The sequence below is a fragment of the Bemisia tabaci genome, unplaced genomic scaffold (genome assembly GCF_918797505.1).
Source record: "Bemisia tabaci unplaced genomic scaffold, PGI_BMITA_v3".
In the NCBI taxonomy this organism is placed as follows: Eukaryota; Metazoa; Arthropoda; class Insecta; order Hemiptera; family Aleyrodidae; genus Bemisia; species Bemisia tabaci.
Window position 1 is genome coordinate 51212 of NW_027311774.1, and position 18090 is coordinate 69301.

The 18090-nt window shown below is 39.7% G+C and overlaps 2 protein-coding genes across 3 annotated transcripts in view; one reads left to right on the forward strand and one right to left on the reverse strand.

Annotated features, from left to right (window-relative positions):
- The window catches only part of LOC109031664 (Cyclic nucleotide-gated ion channel subunit B), a 49713-nt gene extending 44675 nt beyond the window's left edge, over positions 1-5038 (reverse strand). Inside the window, exons 1-2 of one of the 2 annotated variants that reach the window (XM_072305924.1) lie at positions 4066-5038; positions 1065-1553 (exon numbers count right to left, since the gene is read on the reverse strand). In XM_072305924.1, the coding sequence (XP_072162025.1) occupies positions 1065-1134 (70 nt within the window). In that variant the 5' untranslated portion in view covers positions 1135-1553; positions 4066-5038. The remainder of the gene's footprint in view (positions 1-1064; positions 1554-4065) is intronic. The other variant, XM_072305925.1, reaches the window with a different exon arrangement.
- A 737-nt stretch (positions 5039-5775) lies between these two features.
- The window catches only part of LOC109040894 (uncharacterized), a 33008-nt gene continuing 20693 nt past the window's right edge, over positions 5776-18090 (forward strand). The window contains exon 1 of the mRNA XM_072305926.1: positions 5776-14034. The gene's annotated coding sequence lies outside the window, so the exon portion shown is untranslated. The remainder of the gene's footprint in view (positions 14035-18090) is intronic.

An 18090-nucleotide genomic window follows, 5' to 3' on the forward strand; every position in this document is an offset into this window, starting at 1 on the left:
TCCATTGAGTATATTCCAACAGAGCATCAGTTAGCTGATTTTCTTACAAAACCCTTAACTTGTGTTAAATTCGAAAATTTCAGAGACGCAATAATGACGGCTATTGAGTAAATGTATTTCTCTTAATTTTTTTTTTTTTCAGATTATCGAATCAAATTAATTATTTCACTGATCTCTCCTTTCAAGAATCATAAAATATAACTCACTCTTTCCACCCGATTTTCTTTTTGAAGCTCTGAGCCTCATCTCCTTTGTATTATTTAAATTACCAATTTTCCCTTTAAGCATCCTTTGAATTCGCTCCATGTAATTTTTCTTAGTTTGCGCTAAATATTACTCGAAAAAAAAAAAAAAATGTAATGTTATTTTCTTTTTGCGCGCACCCTCTTTTGATCTTAAATGTTACGGAAATTTTCTTCTATATTTTTCCACTACGTATTTTGTTTAAGGTGAGATTGATGTCACCTAAATTTCAGGTGATCAGTATTACCAGGGGCTGAAGCATTGCACAGTTTGGCGACACAGGGCCCACCGGTAGAACCGTTCAGGACATATTCTGGTGTGCGACGAAAGTTGGTACACGCCGTTCGTCCAATTACTGAATCGCTCATTTGAAATGTATATTTTTTTTTGGTGAGGTTGGCCGGATTTCGATATTTTGTAAGAAACACATATAATATTACGGAGAGGTAAATATATTTTAAAAATAAGTATATATATGTGTGAAAAAATATGTATATGGTAAAAAATATATATTCAGTAGATGGATAGACGGCGTTCCATGCATAACAAACAAATGCATACCTAATCTCCATTATTCTCAATTATCTCCTCTTCCCTCAATTCGCATTGTACCTACTAAATCTTGATATCGATTTTTAGTTATGTGTCCCTTTAAGATTTCAATATTTTTAATTACCTAACTTTCCGATTTGTGGCGTCATATAAGTACGAAGTACTTTTTCGGGAGATTTCTTTAACTTATAAGGGTACTTTTTTTTAATGTTTAAGAATTTCGCTAGGTACTTCCAGGCTTTGTGTAATTCTATAATTTAGAGACTTACCAAGGTCAGAAGACTGGAGATTTGTCAGTAAAATTGATTCATTATTACTGACATGTTTGTCGCCATCCATACTCTCCCAGTGCTCAACTGATGCCGTGAGGTGGGATTGGTGGCGGAGCAAGTGGTAACTCTGGGCAGGATTAGCCGCGCGTCAATCCTGAAATTTTCTTACGGCACGAGAGAAGCTAGCTGCTTTCTTCGTGCGCCAAATTGTCGGACGTATGAGCGTATTGCACTCTTTTCCCACTATAATTCCCTCGTTTAATGACAAACTCCTCTTGTTAGTCCGGAGCAGCAATCCTGCCGCATGTGTTGCCCCGTGTCTCTTACTCGCAGCGTAACGTCACCAGCTTACCACCTCCATCCGTCCAACTTCGTTACTTCTGCGGATGCAACTAGTAGGAATAAAATGCTCGATACGAGTTATCATTGTTTGTCATCCTATCCAGCAAAACTTTCAGTTTGGATATTTGTTCGTCAGTCATTGCTCTGTGAAACAAAATTTCGATAAGTTTACACTAGCTTGGCAATAAGGATTTCAGCAAGAATGAGCGTATACCTATACCTACAATGGACCACGTCCTGTGAACGTAACATTTTAATGGTCAATAATTAACGTACGGCTGGAATTCGGCACACTTTATTTTACATACGTAGGTACGTATATAAAGATGTTTTTACCCGAAACCAAGGTCGATAGACCCAGGTCAATCCGATAACAAAGGTGTTCTTTGAAATTTTTCGACCCGATCTTTCCGATCTACCAAATTTCAGTGTAATCGGAATCGGGGGAACAGCAGAGTGCTGGGACATGCAAATCGGGGGAATCTTTCGGCAACGCGGACATCCCTCGTAAAATTTATCACACTCAACTTTTATCGACCTTGGCCTAAAGTCCCTTTAAAGCCCATTGGGGAATTTTGCACAGTGATCAAGTGAGAAATGGACTTGTAGTTTATTTTCATTCTTTTTTTAATGATGATAATTGAGTCTACTCCTTAAATTAATTCTAGCTTCCAAAGTAGGTAAGTTTTAAGTAAATAAGTGAAGTTGAGAGAAATGAGGAATTGGGAATATTTGATCTGTATTTTCTGTTTCTACGCCTGTACAAAGGCCCGGATCGAAAAATACCTTGTAGCAAAAGTTGGAGATCGTTTCTTTTTGGCATCGATTTGGTACATCCATGCATAGGTCTATCTTTAAAATGACGGAGCAAGACGGCAAAAGGAAACGGGCCGACGCAGGGCCCCCTATGATTCGAATCGTAAAAAAGGCAATATCTAAGGCGTAGGTATGTGGGCAGAGATTAAGATGGGGTCGGGTAACTGGGCGGTGGGGTAACTGGGCAGTACCCTCTGTATTTCTACCATATTAGTGCAAAAATTGTTTTCACTGTTGGTATACCTTCATTATGACGTAAACCATCTAGAACATGTAAAGATAATCCCAAAAAAAATTTTACGGTGAATGGTGAAGTGCCGAAAATTGGACAGCTTTTTTTTCAAAACAACGCCGGAGGTGGTCCCGAAAAGAGCCTCATATCTCACTCCCAGCAAGTATTTTATTCAACTTTGACAATTCTTCTTCATGTATGATGTATTTGTGTAATGCGTGAGTAATTACAACGTAATTGGATGAAAGCACTGGCTGCAAAGGGTTGATGCCCAGTTACCTTGAAAATTTTCCCTTTGTGGGGTAACTGGGCACCCACCCCAAGGTAACTGGGCAGGTGGCAGTGGTGGCACCTGCCCAGTTACCCATTGCAAGGTTGCTGTGCTTCGGTGTTTGTTTACTTCTGAAAATGTCAAAACTAATTGACTATTGCGGACTTTTAAGTGCCAAAGACCAATAATCAGGGTTCCCAGCACACTAAACTTCTAACTTAAGTCAATTATAGCATAACTTAAGCATTACTTAATTACATTTTTGCCGCTAACTGTTACGACATCACTTTTAACGACTTACATTGTTATATAAATTCAAATGAAATTCTCTGAAACCCTCATGAGAAGGACATTCCTTTCTGGCCAATGAGAATTACAAATAATGCCCCCCTTAAAAATTAAGGGAACTTTTTGGCGCCTGACTCTATCCCAGATCAGCCTTGCGGCTTAATTTTTTTTCATTTTTTAAAGATGTATCATGCTTAATCTCACTAAAAGTGGCCAAACAGTGTCCTGGTATACAATACTACTTTATAAGTAGTAATACAGAAAGTTCTAAGCATTTATCTACAAGGAAACAATTTTTTTTACCGTTATTCAATTCTCAGATTTGAGGGTTGTTTTGCCGCTAACTGTTACGACATCATTCTTAACCACTTAAACATGTTTATATACATTCAAATGACATTTTCTTAAACCTTCATGAGCAGAACATCGCCTTCTGGCCAATGAGAATTAAAAATAATGCCCCCCTCAAAAATTAAGGGGGGGTAGTCCAGTTACCCCACGACGCGACGTTGGGTAACTGGGTCAAAAAAACGGGAAATTTTTGAAACTTTGTCGGAAAAAATTGAAAGATGGAATTCGACTTTTGACTCTTCCTACATTTAGACAAGGTGTTGTACTTACTAAAAAAAATTTAAAAGTAACCCCCACTGTCAATATAATGATGGGGAAAAAATCATGAAGTTGAAATTTTGACATTTTTCTCCGAACTCTTGCCCAGTTACCCGACCTCACCTTACCTATCAATCAACTTTGACTGTCAACCTAAACGGCGTTCAAAATAAATCATTTGTACCTAGGCATGCAGAACCTTTTTTCACAAGTGTCATGGTTGCCATTTCTCCCGTAGGTATTTGTTACTATTTATCTACATTTATTATGAGTGGGTACCTACGGCCCAAGTAGCATGAAAAATATATAGGTATATCTATTGATTATACCATGTTCGATGGTGAAAGTGCAGACTAAAAGTGAAAAAAAGTAGGTACCTATGAAAACTGTTACCAAAGGTAATCAAGTAAATATTAACACGCAGCGGATAACGAACTCACTTTGAAAGAATGAGTAGGTACATGTAGAGCACGGATATATCTGTGCTTGTTCACTTGCACTTTGTTGTCCGTCGATATTAAAATAATTCCTGTTGCTGAGATGAAGAACGTGAGTAACCTCAAAACTTCACTCATACAGCGATTTCAGTCCACTCAAGCGATTGATTTTACAGCCACGAGGTGAGAAAAATTGGGGACCATTGATAAGCTAAAGCGACGTAAAAAGAGAAATAATCGCGACTTTATTTCGGGATGTTTACGCCAATAGGAGTTGTTCATTGGGTAGCTTTTCCTTGACTGCAAAAGTTCCTCAACTAATGTTCGAGAGAGTTCACCTCTCGGCGGCATACTCAACGACGGTGCACGGGTTGAATGAGACTAAAAGGAGGGGGCAAGGACGGAGAGTTCCTCGATCGATATCCTGCGCGCGTCCACCTACTTTTAGAGCCTCCCCTGAAAAGGAAGCGAAACCGCTAAGAACGGAAGTGCTAGAAATTTTTGCTCCTATTAACCCATTGACTTATGATTTAATTTGACCCTGCCGGGCCAGGAATTACGATTTAATTTGGCGAAAATCAGCAACTTTGAACACTTCAAAATAATCCAGAAATTATTTCTCAAAGGGTGAAAATTGACAAAATAAGCATTCACAATACAACGTTTGAGAAAAATGGTGAAAACTTTGAACACATTGATTTTTTTATGTGGTTTATAGCTGTCAAAATCGCAAAAATCGCAAAATCAGCGAAAATCAGAAAATGTTGAGGTTATTTCATGTGCAAACGCACAGTACTATGAAAATACCGTAACAAAACAAGAAATCACCGTACACAATAAGTCATAGGGTGGCCACACTACTCATACAAACATTGATGAGAACGCAATCTACCGGAGAATTGCCGAAATAACGCAAACAATCAGTGGACGGCTCTGAGCCGTCATTTCAGAGCTGGCCCAGCGCTGCGATGACGGCTGGGAGCCGTCATATTAAGTCAATGGGTTAATTATAAACCATCGATTACCTATATAATCGATTGATCAAATACCTTTCAATTCGATTAATCAATTCGATTGTTAAAATTTCGAATATAACTATTTAGGTATAGTCGATTCCCAGTTAGGTAGGCTTGTGCTTAACGGCTACTTTTAGGTACCGTCTTCACTGTTACTGATACCTACTCAAAAATCACAGTGAAAAGTAGCAGTGATTTTTCACAGGATAACTTAAAAATACCGCCAATTCCAACCGTTCGTGGTAGCTCACTTTTTTACTATCAGCCATTAACTTCTGGCGAAAATTTTCCAAAAAAAGAGCAGAATAACAGGTTCTTCGCCAGTCACAGTGATCGATCTTTGCTATTCAAGAATCACAGTGATTTTTACTTGCCACTGGGATCGCGGCCACAAGTCTATAAACATATTTTTATTCAACATCAGCTTGACTTATTCCCAATGTTGCCCAGCAACAATTTCTATTACCTGTTTAGTCGATTTATATACTACCAATTAATCGATAACTATGCTCGGGTCAACTCTTCATCAATCAGTACAAAACCTTTGACATTTTCAGCCCAGTGACCAAAAGTGCTCATATTTTATTAAAAAGGTTGATTCCGAGTGAAATTATGGAAATACTTAATTGCTTCTAAAGTTGCCAAATAAAACTGGAACATGTTAAGCACACATGATTTTTGATTCTCAAAGAGGTTGTCCCATTTTCCATAGGAAATGGCCGCAAGAGCTTTTCCATCCATACTTTCAGGAATCATAACGTATCATCGGAGAAGCCTAAATCCGGTGTCATTTCTCGTCTAGCCCCCCAGGGGGAGGGGGGGGGCAGGGGGTCAAAGGTCAAACGCTCCGACCGCCATAACTTTTGAACGAGTCGTCGGATCAACTTGATCTTGGGCTCAAATGAAAGTTCTTGACAAGAGGGTCATTCCATATTGTAACGGGTGTGACAACAATTCAACTTTAAACTAGAATTTGAACTCTTTCTTGGGGTTTAATTGAAAAATTATCTGTAGTAGCAGAAAGAACTTTTTTTTACGGATCATTTCAGTTTTTTTTTTTTTTTTTTTTTTTTTTTTTTTTTTGCTTTGAAAGCGGGGAGAAAACCGAGTTCCGGCAACTACTGCTCGCATGTGCCAGGGACGGGCGGCCAACCCCACCCCTCGACAGTTGCAATCAGCTGACAGGGGGTTCGAGAGAGCCACCCGCACCCCGCACACACGAGATTGAGGCATGCTCGATGGTCAGCAGCGCGCGAGTGGGTTCGGACCCCGACTACAAACCTTTACACCCCCACCAGTCACAAGGACTGGTGGTTCTCCCGGCAAGATATCCCGACCAGACGAGGCAGGCCCGATCGTTCCTCTCGCGGGTCCCTGCTAAAAATGTTCCGTGTGGATGATTTCCATGAAGTTGATTTCCATGAAAAAATGACACGGAAAAATGGAACAGGAAATATTTCCATGTGGCTGATTTCCGTGTGGCTGATTTCCATGTGGCTTATTTCCATGAAAATTTTTCATGGAAACGAAATCATTTCCGTGAAAATTTTTCATGGAAACGAAATCATTTCCGTGACAATTTTTCATGGAAACAAAACCATTTGCATAAAAATGATCACAAGAAGGTTTCAGTACCATCCAAATTGCTCACGGAAATTAAATAAATCTTAGAATCAAGACAAAGGAGACAAGCGTCCCAATGGGAGCACATGATATTTGGACCATGCAGACATGCTCAGTAAAATAGAAAATGAACAAACAACACTCACCAACTCGCTCAAATCTGTAATCCACTGGGTCAGAAAAATCCACTTGAAGACAATAAATCCAAATTTCCGATTAGAACTGGTGCAGGTACGAAGGAACTTTTGAAAACACGATGAGTGCATTGTAAAAATATCTAAAGCACTCTTTAACGTAAGAGAAAAATTAGCACCATGATTTAATAGCTGATCAATACAGAACACCACTCTCAGAAAAGCACTGACACAACACGATTTTTCAGTTTAGTTTTAGAGGAGAAAGCATTTTTCAAAAGATGCGACATCATAGATCCACAGCTTAAATAATTTCACGATTTACTACGATCATTGATGATATTAAGGTAGCCATCGATTCTCTACCCGACGTTCCTTCCACACATGACAGGAAACATCTACAGGCATAGAGCAAATGGCACTGAGCAGCAATGTACATCTGATAAGGCAAGCTCCTGGAAGTGTCGATCTGCAAAAATACAAAGCGGGAGACAGATCATCAAATTGATCTACCTATGGTTAATGGCCGTCCTTGGAGACAGACAATAAACTACGTAACAATATATCAACCACCTTTTGATAACAGAACGAATTTAAAATGAGAGCAAGACCCTTCCTTATGGAGGGAGGGCCAAGAAACATTTAAAAACGGAACATTTTACTACTTACAGGTCTGAGCCACTGAATAAAATACATTCCACCAGTCAATAAAATTTTAAATTTTGAATGTTGATGGATAACCTGATTGCCAGTATACATTGAGTTGAAACATCTGATACGTAGAGCGGTTCATTCTTATAGAAGCTTTCGTAAGTAGTTCCAGATAGGTACTTTAAAATTAGACACCGGTCAAATGTAGTACAAGAGAGGAAATGGGTGCAACAAAACTTTAATTGTCCTTGATTCTTTTGAAGACACAAGGAAAATGCAGGCAGTATGAGGATGTTCCAACAGACTAGCTATAGCACTCGCCTGCAAGAGTTGGGAAGTTTCTACTTGTGATGAAGTCCGCGGATAATAAGATTTGCACTTAGAGAGTGCAACAGAAGATCCACCATCTTGATTCTGGTCTTTCCCTTCAATGCTAAATAGATGAAAGATTATCTCCCTTCCCACGGAAGGAGTGGATAGATTTATTAGACGTAGACTCTTCGATCAACTTCGTAACCACGGTTAGGAATAGCACATGGTAGTAAATGCATTCGCAAACCAAGAGAATAGAATTCACGATTACCTCGCTCGTTAGAAAATATCGACTGAATCGTAAATCGGCAAAGAAAATTTAACTCGAGTTACTTGATCAGTATAGCTTGACATGACAAATGTGTAATGTAAGTACAAGGTGACAGGCTCATACTTAGGTGTGTCCGTCGTCAAGAAGTGATAGAGAGATAATTTACCTGTGTTCGATGAAACTGAGTATAGTCAAGTAGACGCCGATAATACAATCGATTCTTCGTTAAGAATCATGAAAAGTAGATCAAATTAAGTTTTCATTTTTGAATTCACGGCATGGCATGGCTTGGCTGGCTGGGCTGGGTGGATTGAATTGAACAATGGTCCGGAGTTCCGAGTGCGAGTTGGACATCGAACAGTTGGACGAGGGACCATTCCGCGGTTCCGCCTTTTGCCTTTTTATCGAGGTTGCGTAGGAAAATGAGTGAAAATCAGCCGCTATAATGATTATAGAGAGCCAGTTTTTGTATTTTAATCCTTTTGAAAACATTTGCCTGATAATTATTTAGATAATAAATACAACCCTGGAAGTATCGGCAAGGAACGATTATTCCAGGAACTAGGAACATCTTCACAAAAGTTAGGTTATATCATAGGTTATATTTATCTCTCACATCACCTCAAGTAAGTAATTTAATGAATAATTTTTCACTTTCACATCTTTCGCAAAAGAATCATGGACAATTTTAAAGTTTTTTTGCACCCATTTCCTCTCTTGTACTACATTTGACCGGTGTCTAATTTTAAAGTACCTATCTGGAACTACTTACGAAAGCTTCTATAAGAATGAACCGCTCTACGTATCAGATGTTTCAACTTGATGTATACTGGCAATCAGGTTATCCATCAACATTCAAAATTTAAAATTTTATTGACTGGTGGAATGTATTTTATGTGACTCAGACCTGTAAGTAGTAAAATGTTCCGTATTTAAATGTTTCTTGGCCCTCCCTCCATAAGGAAGGGTCTTGCTCTCATTTTAAATTCGTTCTGTTATCAAAAGGTGGTTGATATATTGTTACGTAGTTTATTGTCTGTCTCCAAGGACGGCCATTAACCATAGGTAGATCAATTTGATGATCTGTCTCCCGCTTTGTATTTTTGCAGATCGACACTTCCAGGAGCTTGCCTTATCAGATGTACAAGCGGGATCGTTATTCCTGCGAAAATTAGTTTTCCGTAACCCGCCGTACACGACTCAGTTGACCACAGGAGATTACCCGGGCCCGAAGTCATGTTAGTGAAGAAAGCCTTTCCTCTCATTGATATCGCACCTTCTCCGACCGTATCTCTCACATCTTCGTTTCCCCTCATTGCAGCATGCATCAAATTGCGATTATCCGGAATATACGATCACGTGCCTTATCTGATCGAATCCGTCGCCCACTTTTACTGATACGGAAGACAAGACTTGTCTCACTGGGTCAACAGTCGGTTAGTTTAATTTCATTTCGAAGAGGACAGAAGACCCATTGCTCTAGGCGCCCTGGCCCTGCTGATATCTAGGCGCCAGTGTAAGGCGCCATGCAAGCAAGGGGGGGGGGGGGGAGGACAGTCGTTTGTGGATGAAATATTTTGCTCTTAAAGAAGCTTTCGTGAATAGTACTAAATTATGCTAATGAAGATTTTTATTAAATTTAAAATAATCGTATTTACTGTCTCAAGCAATGAGTTTCTTCCAATAATGTGGCCAATTCAAAGAATAAATCAATCAGGAGAAAACTCCTAAAGAGGGATGTAAGTTTTGTATCTTTGAAATTAAAATAATTTATATCATCAGTAGAGGAGTAGAAATGAAACAGAATTTAGTAAAAAACCCATAAGTCAACAGAAATGTAAAAACAAAGTATAACAAAAATACATCAATATATACCAACAAAATAAAAAAGTTGAATCCAAAAGCCTTTCGAAGATACAACCTAGCTCCATATGAGATTTCTATATTTCATTTGACCTAATTGTAGAAAAATTGAATAAAAATTAATAAAATCTTCTACGCTATATTTTACACGCCTGTCCTTGAAGATTTATTGAAGAAATCTAAATCCTCAATATTAGTTAAATTTGGTCGAAAGTATCTCGCCCATTGTTAGGAACCAGGAGGAAATAATGAGAAAAATAGAAAAAATTATTTTTTTCAGGGTGGACGGTGGGCCAAACGTTATTCATAGCATATCTCGGGCAAACTTAACGTTAATTTATTTCGAAATTCAAAAGAAAGAGACATCTAAAGTGTAAACGCGATACAACTATTCTCGCAAGATGGATTGCATATGAAAAATGTGAGACGCGATGGCGTGAGTCGTGAACTCGCAATGCCCCGCTCTAGTTTAAAGCAACATTACGAATAAGACAAACGGAAACAAACTTAACATGGAAATAGAGGGAGGGAAAGGATTCGCGTTAACGACGGCGGAGAGATACAACTATTCGTACTTGATGGACGTCCGTGCTGCATCTGAAAAATTGAAGGCGCGATGACGCGAAGCGTGAGTTCTCAATGCTCTGCTATATGCTGTCAATGAGGTGTCGCTCAGATTCGGGAGAAAAGTTAAAAAAGAGGCCCGAATACGTATTTCCTGTTTTCGGCTGTGTTGATACTCGTTCTTTCTTCTTTTTTTCAGCTTCTTGCCTGATTCTTTTTCAGGATGGATTTTTAGACCCACGTCTTAAGCTCGTGTAAACCGCAGCACTGACGCGGTTCTCATGGAAATAATGGTGCTTGGATATGTCTAGTGGCTTTAATTTTTTATGTTTTCTTAAATTTTAGAAGTCTGTCGGTCACTTCAATACTTTCAATTTTACAATTTTTACTCAGTACGATTAATAAACTTTGAACCTGAAAATAGCGTAAACTTGTGCTGCTTTGCCAAAATTTTCTGAACCCCTCTCCACGGAGGGGATGCCCCATCAGAAAATATCACATTACGCCCCTTTAACCAGCCAAGGGCCTACGCCCTCAGATGCGAGCCAGTCCGACCCTGCACGATTGTGAATTGAAGTTGAGCATTGGGAGCTCTTCTCGCAGCAAATCGGTGGCTTCTTTTGCTGGTAACGAGGAGTTCTTTTCCGTAAGGGTGGTCTCCTTAAGCAAAACTTAGTCTGTAATTTTAATGCATCTCTTTCGTAGGAAACTCAAATCGTGATAATTGTTAACAAGTTTTGTCAGTCAAGCAGGAGTGAATTTCAGGCTTTGGCAGTAAGCCCAGTGTTAGTTTTGATCAAAATATGTAACGAATCCATGTAGTAGAAGACCCCAGCCAAATTTTTCAGGTTTTTTCAATAAAAGTTCAGCATAGAATACTAGGGTATGAAGTTAGTCATATTGAAATTATGAGCATAAAGGCATGGGCTATTATTATTTCTACTTAGGAGGTCTAATTTCACCATTCCAATTTTTCTCTAAAGTTTTCGGTAATTTAAGAAGAATAATACAATTTCTCTTTCTTTGCTTGTTTTCAGAAATACTCATCAAAAAACACTTAAATGATAATGATCTGCTTGAGAATTTCACCAAAAGTTTGAATAGAAAAGGAAACCACAGTATTATCCAGAATAAATTTTGGTGGCCTTCTCTTGCCCCAAGGGTGCCTTCTGGATGATGCAAAGCAGGGACAATAGTTAACATTATCATTGTTAATAGTCCCTATTTATCGATTTAAATTAAGCTAGAGTTTAACAACTCGCCCATTCAAATTTTTAGTTGTGTAAATAGTTAATATAAAAACACATATTAATTTGTAGTTATGTTCATCATACAAAGTTAAAAAAAGTACTTTAGGGTGATCTGGTCAAGAAAAGGTATCGCTGGTGATACTACGGAATCATATACCTCAGATTGCTTTGTTGGAAATTTTCAGGAACATGTCTTTTAATTTTTTCAAGGATGACTGAATATCGGTATTCCACGTAAGGATTAATCATTAATGGAGATGTTGCATGTGTAAGAAATTTGCGATTTGACTATTGATTCTTACGTAAAAGTTTGCGAAAAACACGATAGTGCCACAGCTTTCCCTGAAATCAACTCTAAAGCTCAAAAAAAGTTCTCAAAGTTGAGGGCGTAATGAAGGGGATATCCCACGCCATCCTGAGAGTCCACCTCTACGTAAAGACAAACTCTCCATGCAAAGATAGAGAGCAAATACATTGACAGGGTTGTCACTTTACTTAGGGACTCTAAAACTGTAAGCACGACAACCCTGAGGGTTGCCGTGCTTTCAGTTACCCTGCTAATGTATTTGCTCCCTATCTTTGCATGGAGAGTTTGTCTTTACGTAGACGTGGACTCTCAGGATCATTACAGCCTCAACTTTGAGAGCGTTTTTGGAGCTTGGAAGTTGATTTCAGAGAAAATCAGTGGGACTATCGTGTTTCTCGCGAACTTTTACATAGGAATCAATAGTCAAATCGCAAATTCCTCACACATGCAACATCTCCATTAATCCATCTCCATGTTAGGCGTTAACATTTAGCGTCAAATCTTTGTCACTAACTAAACCATCAAAAAAAGACGGTCAAAATGCCAAAAATGGTCTCCAAAAATAAAAAAAAAATCTGAACACGGCGGACTTTATGGTAGACTAGATAGTTGACTAGCTTCTATGTAATTTGTATTGCTGAGTTCAAAATTGACCTTGGTTTTTTTGCGATGACCCATTATCTTCCCACAAAATTAGGTTTCTCAAAAAAAAAGTGGAATTTTTCGTGGGGATATTCAATTTTGATTCAATTTTTTTGGGAAAACGGTGCATAATATTTCTGCCGCCAACCCTTTACGGGACGTCCCCGTCGCCTCTTCCCAGGTGGTATCCAATCCAAAACTTGTTTGGGCAACCTCTCCTCCGACATTCTTTGCACATGTCCATACCAGCATAACTGCCTGGACACGAAATATTTATTTAAAAAATAAAATAATAGCGAAAATTTTGAGTTACAGCTAAAAAAAAAATCTAGTTATATGCTATTAATATTTGATAGCTTGCCCTTGGCTGTAGATGACCTACTGCAGGCGCTTAAGCATGAACCTAACTTTTATTTTCAAGATCCATTTCTCATTCAATCTGTCCACGTTGTGGCTCACACCTCTCAACACTATTACGGTCAGTGGCGTGGCATGCTTTGTGATATATCGATTGATCTCCCATATAAACCTATGGAAAAGGATCGATAGACAGGGTATTTACACCTTAATAATCGATTCTTTACCATGGCTTCAAATGGAGAAATATCGATAATCGATTAATCACGCCTCGCCACCGATTGCGGTGTGGTGAAGAATTGGAAACAGATATGGAACCGGAGGGAAGCCTCAAAGACAGCTATCACCGACTGGCCCGACCGAGGAGACAACGATGAAAGTAGGGGAAAGAGGAAAAAAGCAAGAAAATAAACGTGGGATTCCCAATCGCTGATAACTGATAAGTCGTGAATGTAGAGTCGCTACGAGAGATATTATTCTGTGGCCACTATAGCGGTGCACTAAAGTGTATGGCGGGTTACGGAAAACTATTTTTCGCAGGAATAACGATCCCGCTTGTACATTGCTGCTCAGTGCCATTTGCTCTATGCCTGTAGATGTTTCCTGTCATGTGTGGAAGGAACGTCGGGTAGAGAATCGATGGCTACCTTAATATCATCAATGATCGTAGTAAATCGTGAAATTATTTAAGCTGTGGATCTATGATGTCGCATCTTTTGAAAAATGCTTTCTCCTCTAAAACTAAACTGAAAAATCGTGTTGTGTCAGTGCTTTCCTGAGAGTGGTGTTCTGTATTGATCAGCTATTAAATCATGGTGCTAATTTTTCTCTTACGTTAAAGAGTGCTTTAGATATTGTTACAATGCACTCATCGTGTTTTCAAAAGTTCCTTCGTACCTGCACCACTTCTAATCGGAAATTTGGATTTATTGTCTTCAAGTGGATTTTTCTGACCCAGTGGATTACAGATTTGAGCGAGTTGGTGAGTGTTGTTTGTTCATTTTCTATTTTATTGAGTATGTCTGCATGACAGATGTCATCCATTATTACTTTGCATGATGCATATTTAGCTGAAAGATTCTCTTTACACATGCCTAGTGGAAGATACATGTGTGTTTAGAACTGCTAACATGCGAACTTTGAAAAACTACGCTGCTATGATATAGAAAATCCTACAAGTCCAAGAAGGTCTATGCGCTGATATCAATGGGCCTGTTGCAAACTTTTGCTAGAGCAAAACTAAGAGTTGTTTCTTATAGATAATGCCTCAAAAATCACGATGAGCGCATCGGCAAACTCTGAAATGCACTCATAACTTCACAAACTGCGTAAGAAATTTGCGGTTTTTTGAGCTTCCCGTTTCAAAAACGATACTACGGCACAGGTGAACATATTGTAAGAGGAGTCGTTCCATTGTCGGCAATAATCATCATAGCCGACGCCAATCCGCCAAAACACGTTTGATGGGACGAGATAACACCTGAACTGGATTAGACCAGATAACAATCGGTGTGTTAACGTTCATATTTTCCACGCCCGAATTGATTGACCTTGAACTCTCCTTGAATTACGCGCGGAACTGCGTGCAAGCGTCGGCCATGATGAATATCGCCGACGATGGAGCGACTCCTCTAACAAAATGTTCACCTGTGCCGTAGTATCGTTTTTGAAGCGGGAAGCTTAAAAAAACGCAAATTTCTTACGCAGATTGTGAAGTTATGAGTGCATTTCAGACTTTGCCGATGCGCTCATCGTGATTTTTGAGGCATTAGCTATAAGAAACAACTCTTATTTTTGCTCTAGCAAAAGTTTGCAACAGGCCCATTACATACTGACATATACCCGTCAAACAAGTTCCCATGGCCGTCATAGATGGCCTGCCCACAAAGTATGTCTGAAAGGGTGGCCCTAATTTTCATCAAGGAGCTTTGAGTACACCATGTACTTTTTAAAATTATTGTGCTTATTATTGCTTTCACTTGAGTGTAGATGTAAGTACACACTAAGCTTTTATCCATCATACATTTTGGCACATTTTTTTAATTATTGAGCTTCATAAAATTTCAGGTACTTGATTTTCAGGGGCTGAGATCGAAATCATATCATTAAAAAAAATTGGTTCCAGCAATTCTTTTCAAATTCTTTACAAAAAAATTTAGAGGATTTATTAACTGAAGATAAAAACATAACATGCTAAACACTACCTTCTGATGAAAAAGTACTTAAGTGATGACCAAAATTGAGACTTTTTTCGATCACCCTGATATGGGGATCTTCTTCACCTCCTTTCTAAACATACGCCTGAGAAGAAAAAATTTGACTGCTAATGCAACCCGCAACAATGATCGTATAGCTCTTCTTTCGGTTTTTTCCTTTTTCCCTTCATTCCCCCCCCCCCCCCCCTTCCAAAACTTAAGATTTTTCCTTTTCATGTCATAATGAGCCCATAGCACAGAAGTTTTCAAAAATGATTGGAATTCACGAAATTTCATTTTATGAAGTTACATATAAAATCTTGCATCTCTGGTTTGAACCGTTTACCGAGTATAATTCCTTGGCGCGCACCTTGCGGAGCGCCTTCAACATCGTAGTTATGCTTCAAACGCGACACTCACGCTCCGATGTGTAATTTTCGCATGTTGCGCATGTCGGAGCGTATGTCCAGTTTAGAATTGCCCACAAATTGAAAGATTTTAAAGCCGCGAAATTCATGTTTAAATCCGCAATTTTTATTTCCATGCCGAACTGAGAAGGGGATTTTCAATTCCATGAAGGCTTGATGGAAATGACTTGGTTTCCGTGTGAGTTGCATGGAAGTGTTATGAGTTCCATGTCGAGCTCACAAGGAAATGTTTTCATTTCCATGACGGCTTGATGGAAATGACTTGGTTTCCATGTGAGTTTCATGGAAACGTTATGATTTCCATGTCGAAGGACATGGAAGTCAGACGATTTCCATGAAATCACATGGAAATCGGGTCATTTCCACGTGAATCCACATGGAACATTTTTAGCAGGGGTATGCAAAGGCGTCGGTGAACATACCACCCTAAAAACCCCTGGCTGCCAGGAAATTGAGCATCAAGGCTACTACTACTGGCTTGTGGTGCGCCCTGGACGGATCCCCACCGAGCAAGCGCCTCCACTCGGCGACAACCCGTCCCCGACGCACCACTACTGACAGACGTTGCCATACCTGTCAGGATCTCAAGAGTGACTGCCCTACGAAAAGAGGCGTAATTCAGCCAGCTTGGGTGCGTGGGTTCGCCATACCCAAAATCCAGAGAAGGATCCCCTGCGCAAAAATAGCCTATCATTTTGACCCAGCGAATTGGACAAAGATGATAGGCAATACTCAATACGCCTCTTTAGCACCCACAGGAGAAAGTACTACTTTTTAATGAGCCCCTTAGTCGGGGCATCAAAAATATAACAAACAAATTGTCCGCTGCTTTACGCACACTTTCACTGTAGTATCATTCGTTCCCTTAGCTTTTGAACCTCAAACTCCTTCGCTCGTTTTTCAAAAATGTGTTGCACGTAGTTGTTTATGCGTTTCCAGTTCTCTCTGTTCTCCAGCATGATGTCTACTAGGTTGTCCGGGTTAAGGGTGCTTCCCAGTTCCACTTCCAGCGCAACTCGTTCCTCCATGATCTTACTGCACGCGAAGTAAGCGTGCTCCGCGTTGTCCTGTAGCCCTCCACACAGTAGGCACTTTGTCATCTGATAATTTCCCTATATTATAGAGATATCTTCCGAATCCGCCATGTCCACTGAGCAGCTGAGTTAGTTGAAAGTTCAATTCTCCATGAGAGCGGTCGTGCCATCTCTTGATGTCTTTTATTATTCTCCTGGTCCATTTACATTTTGCCTTTTCCTGCTTCCCTAACTCTGTCCACTCGCTTTGCCAAGCGTCCAGCAGCTCTTCCTTTAATGTCTTCCTGTCCTTTCTTGTTGTTTGCATTTCCATTCTTTCTCTCACGAGCAGATGTACTGGGGCAATTCCCGTGATAACGTCTAGGGCGTCATTTCCAACCGTCCTGTATGCCATTGCGATCCTTATTTTCATGGGCCTAAGAGTCTTTGTAATTTTCTCTCTGACTGTTTTCTTCTGAAACACGTGACCCCAAACCGAGATGGCGTAGAACAATATGGAGAGAAGCACGTTAAAATAATTTTTCCTCCTTGACGATCTTGGTCCTCCCTTGAGTGGCATCAGCGGTATCATTTTCCACGAGGCTTTTTTTATTTTCTCACATGTCTTGTTTATATGCGCAGTCATCTTGAGGTTTTCATCTAGCCATACACCAAGATGGTTTAATTCTTTCGCAGGTTTTATGATGGGGTCACAAATCTTGAAACACACTTGTCTGTCCTTTTTGGTTTTGCAATGAAGGAGGAGGGCCTCTGTTTTTTCAGGAGCCAGGTCAAGGTCTATCTTCTTTAGGTCGTCCGCAATTTCGTTAGAGTCCCGATTCAAGTTCCATGCTAGTTCTACTCTGCTGTCCGCCTTGCCCAACTGTGAAAGATCATCCGCGTATGCGATTTTCTCAACTCCTGGTCTTGGTTTTTTGTCAACAATGGGGTCGTATACTATGTCCCATAGTAATGGGGATAGGCAGGAGCCCTGCGCTACTCCACAGTAAATTTTCCTCCATACTCCGGACACTGAGATGCCTTTTCCGGTAAAGTAATCTTCTATAATTTCGATGTAATACTCCGGAACTTTCTTCTTTCTAAGTGCCCCCGTGACTTCACTCCATGACACAGTGTTGAATGCATTTTTAACATCTAAAGCCACAATGGCGATGTTTTTCCTTTCCTTTTTGTCTTTTTTTATATTCTGTTGTACCGCGTCGAAAACTCTTTGGATCGCTTGGACCGTACTCCTCCCTTTTCTGAAGCCGTACTGGTTATCACTCAACGGCAGCATGGTCTCTTCAAGTCTTTTTGCTAGCAATTTCTCGTAAATTTTGCTGTAAACATCAAGCATACAGAGAGGCCTGTATTTCCCTGGTTTACCTGGCTTAGTAAATAA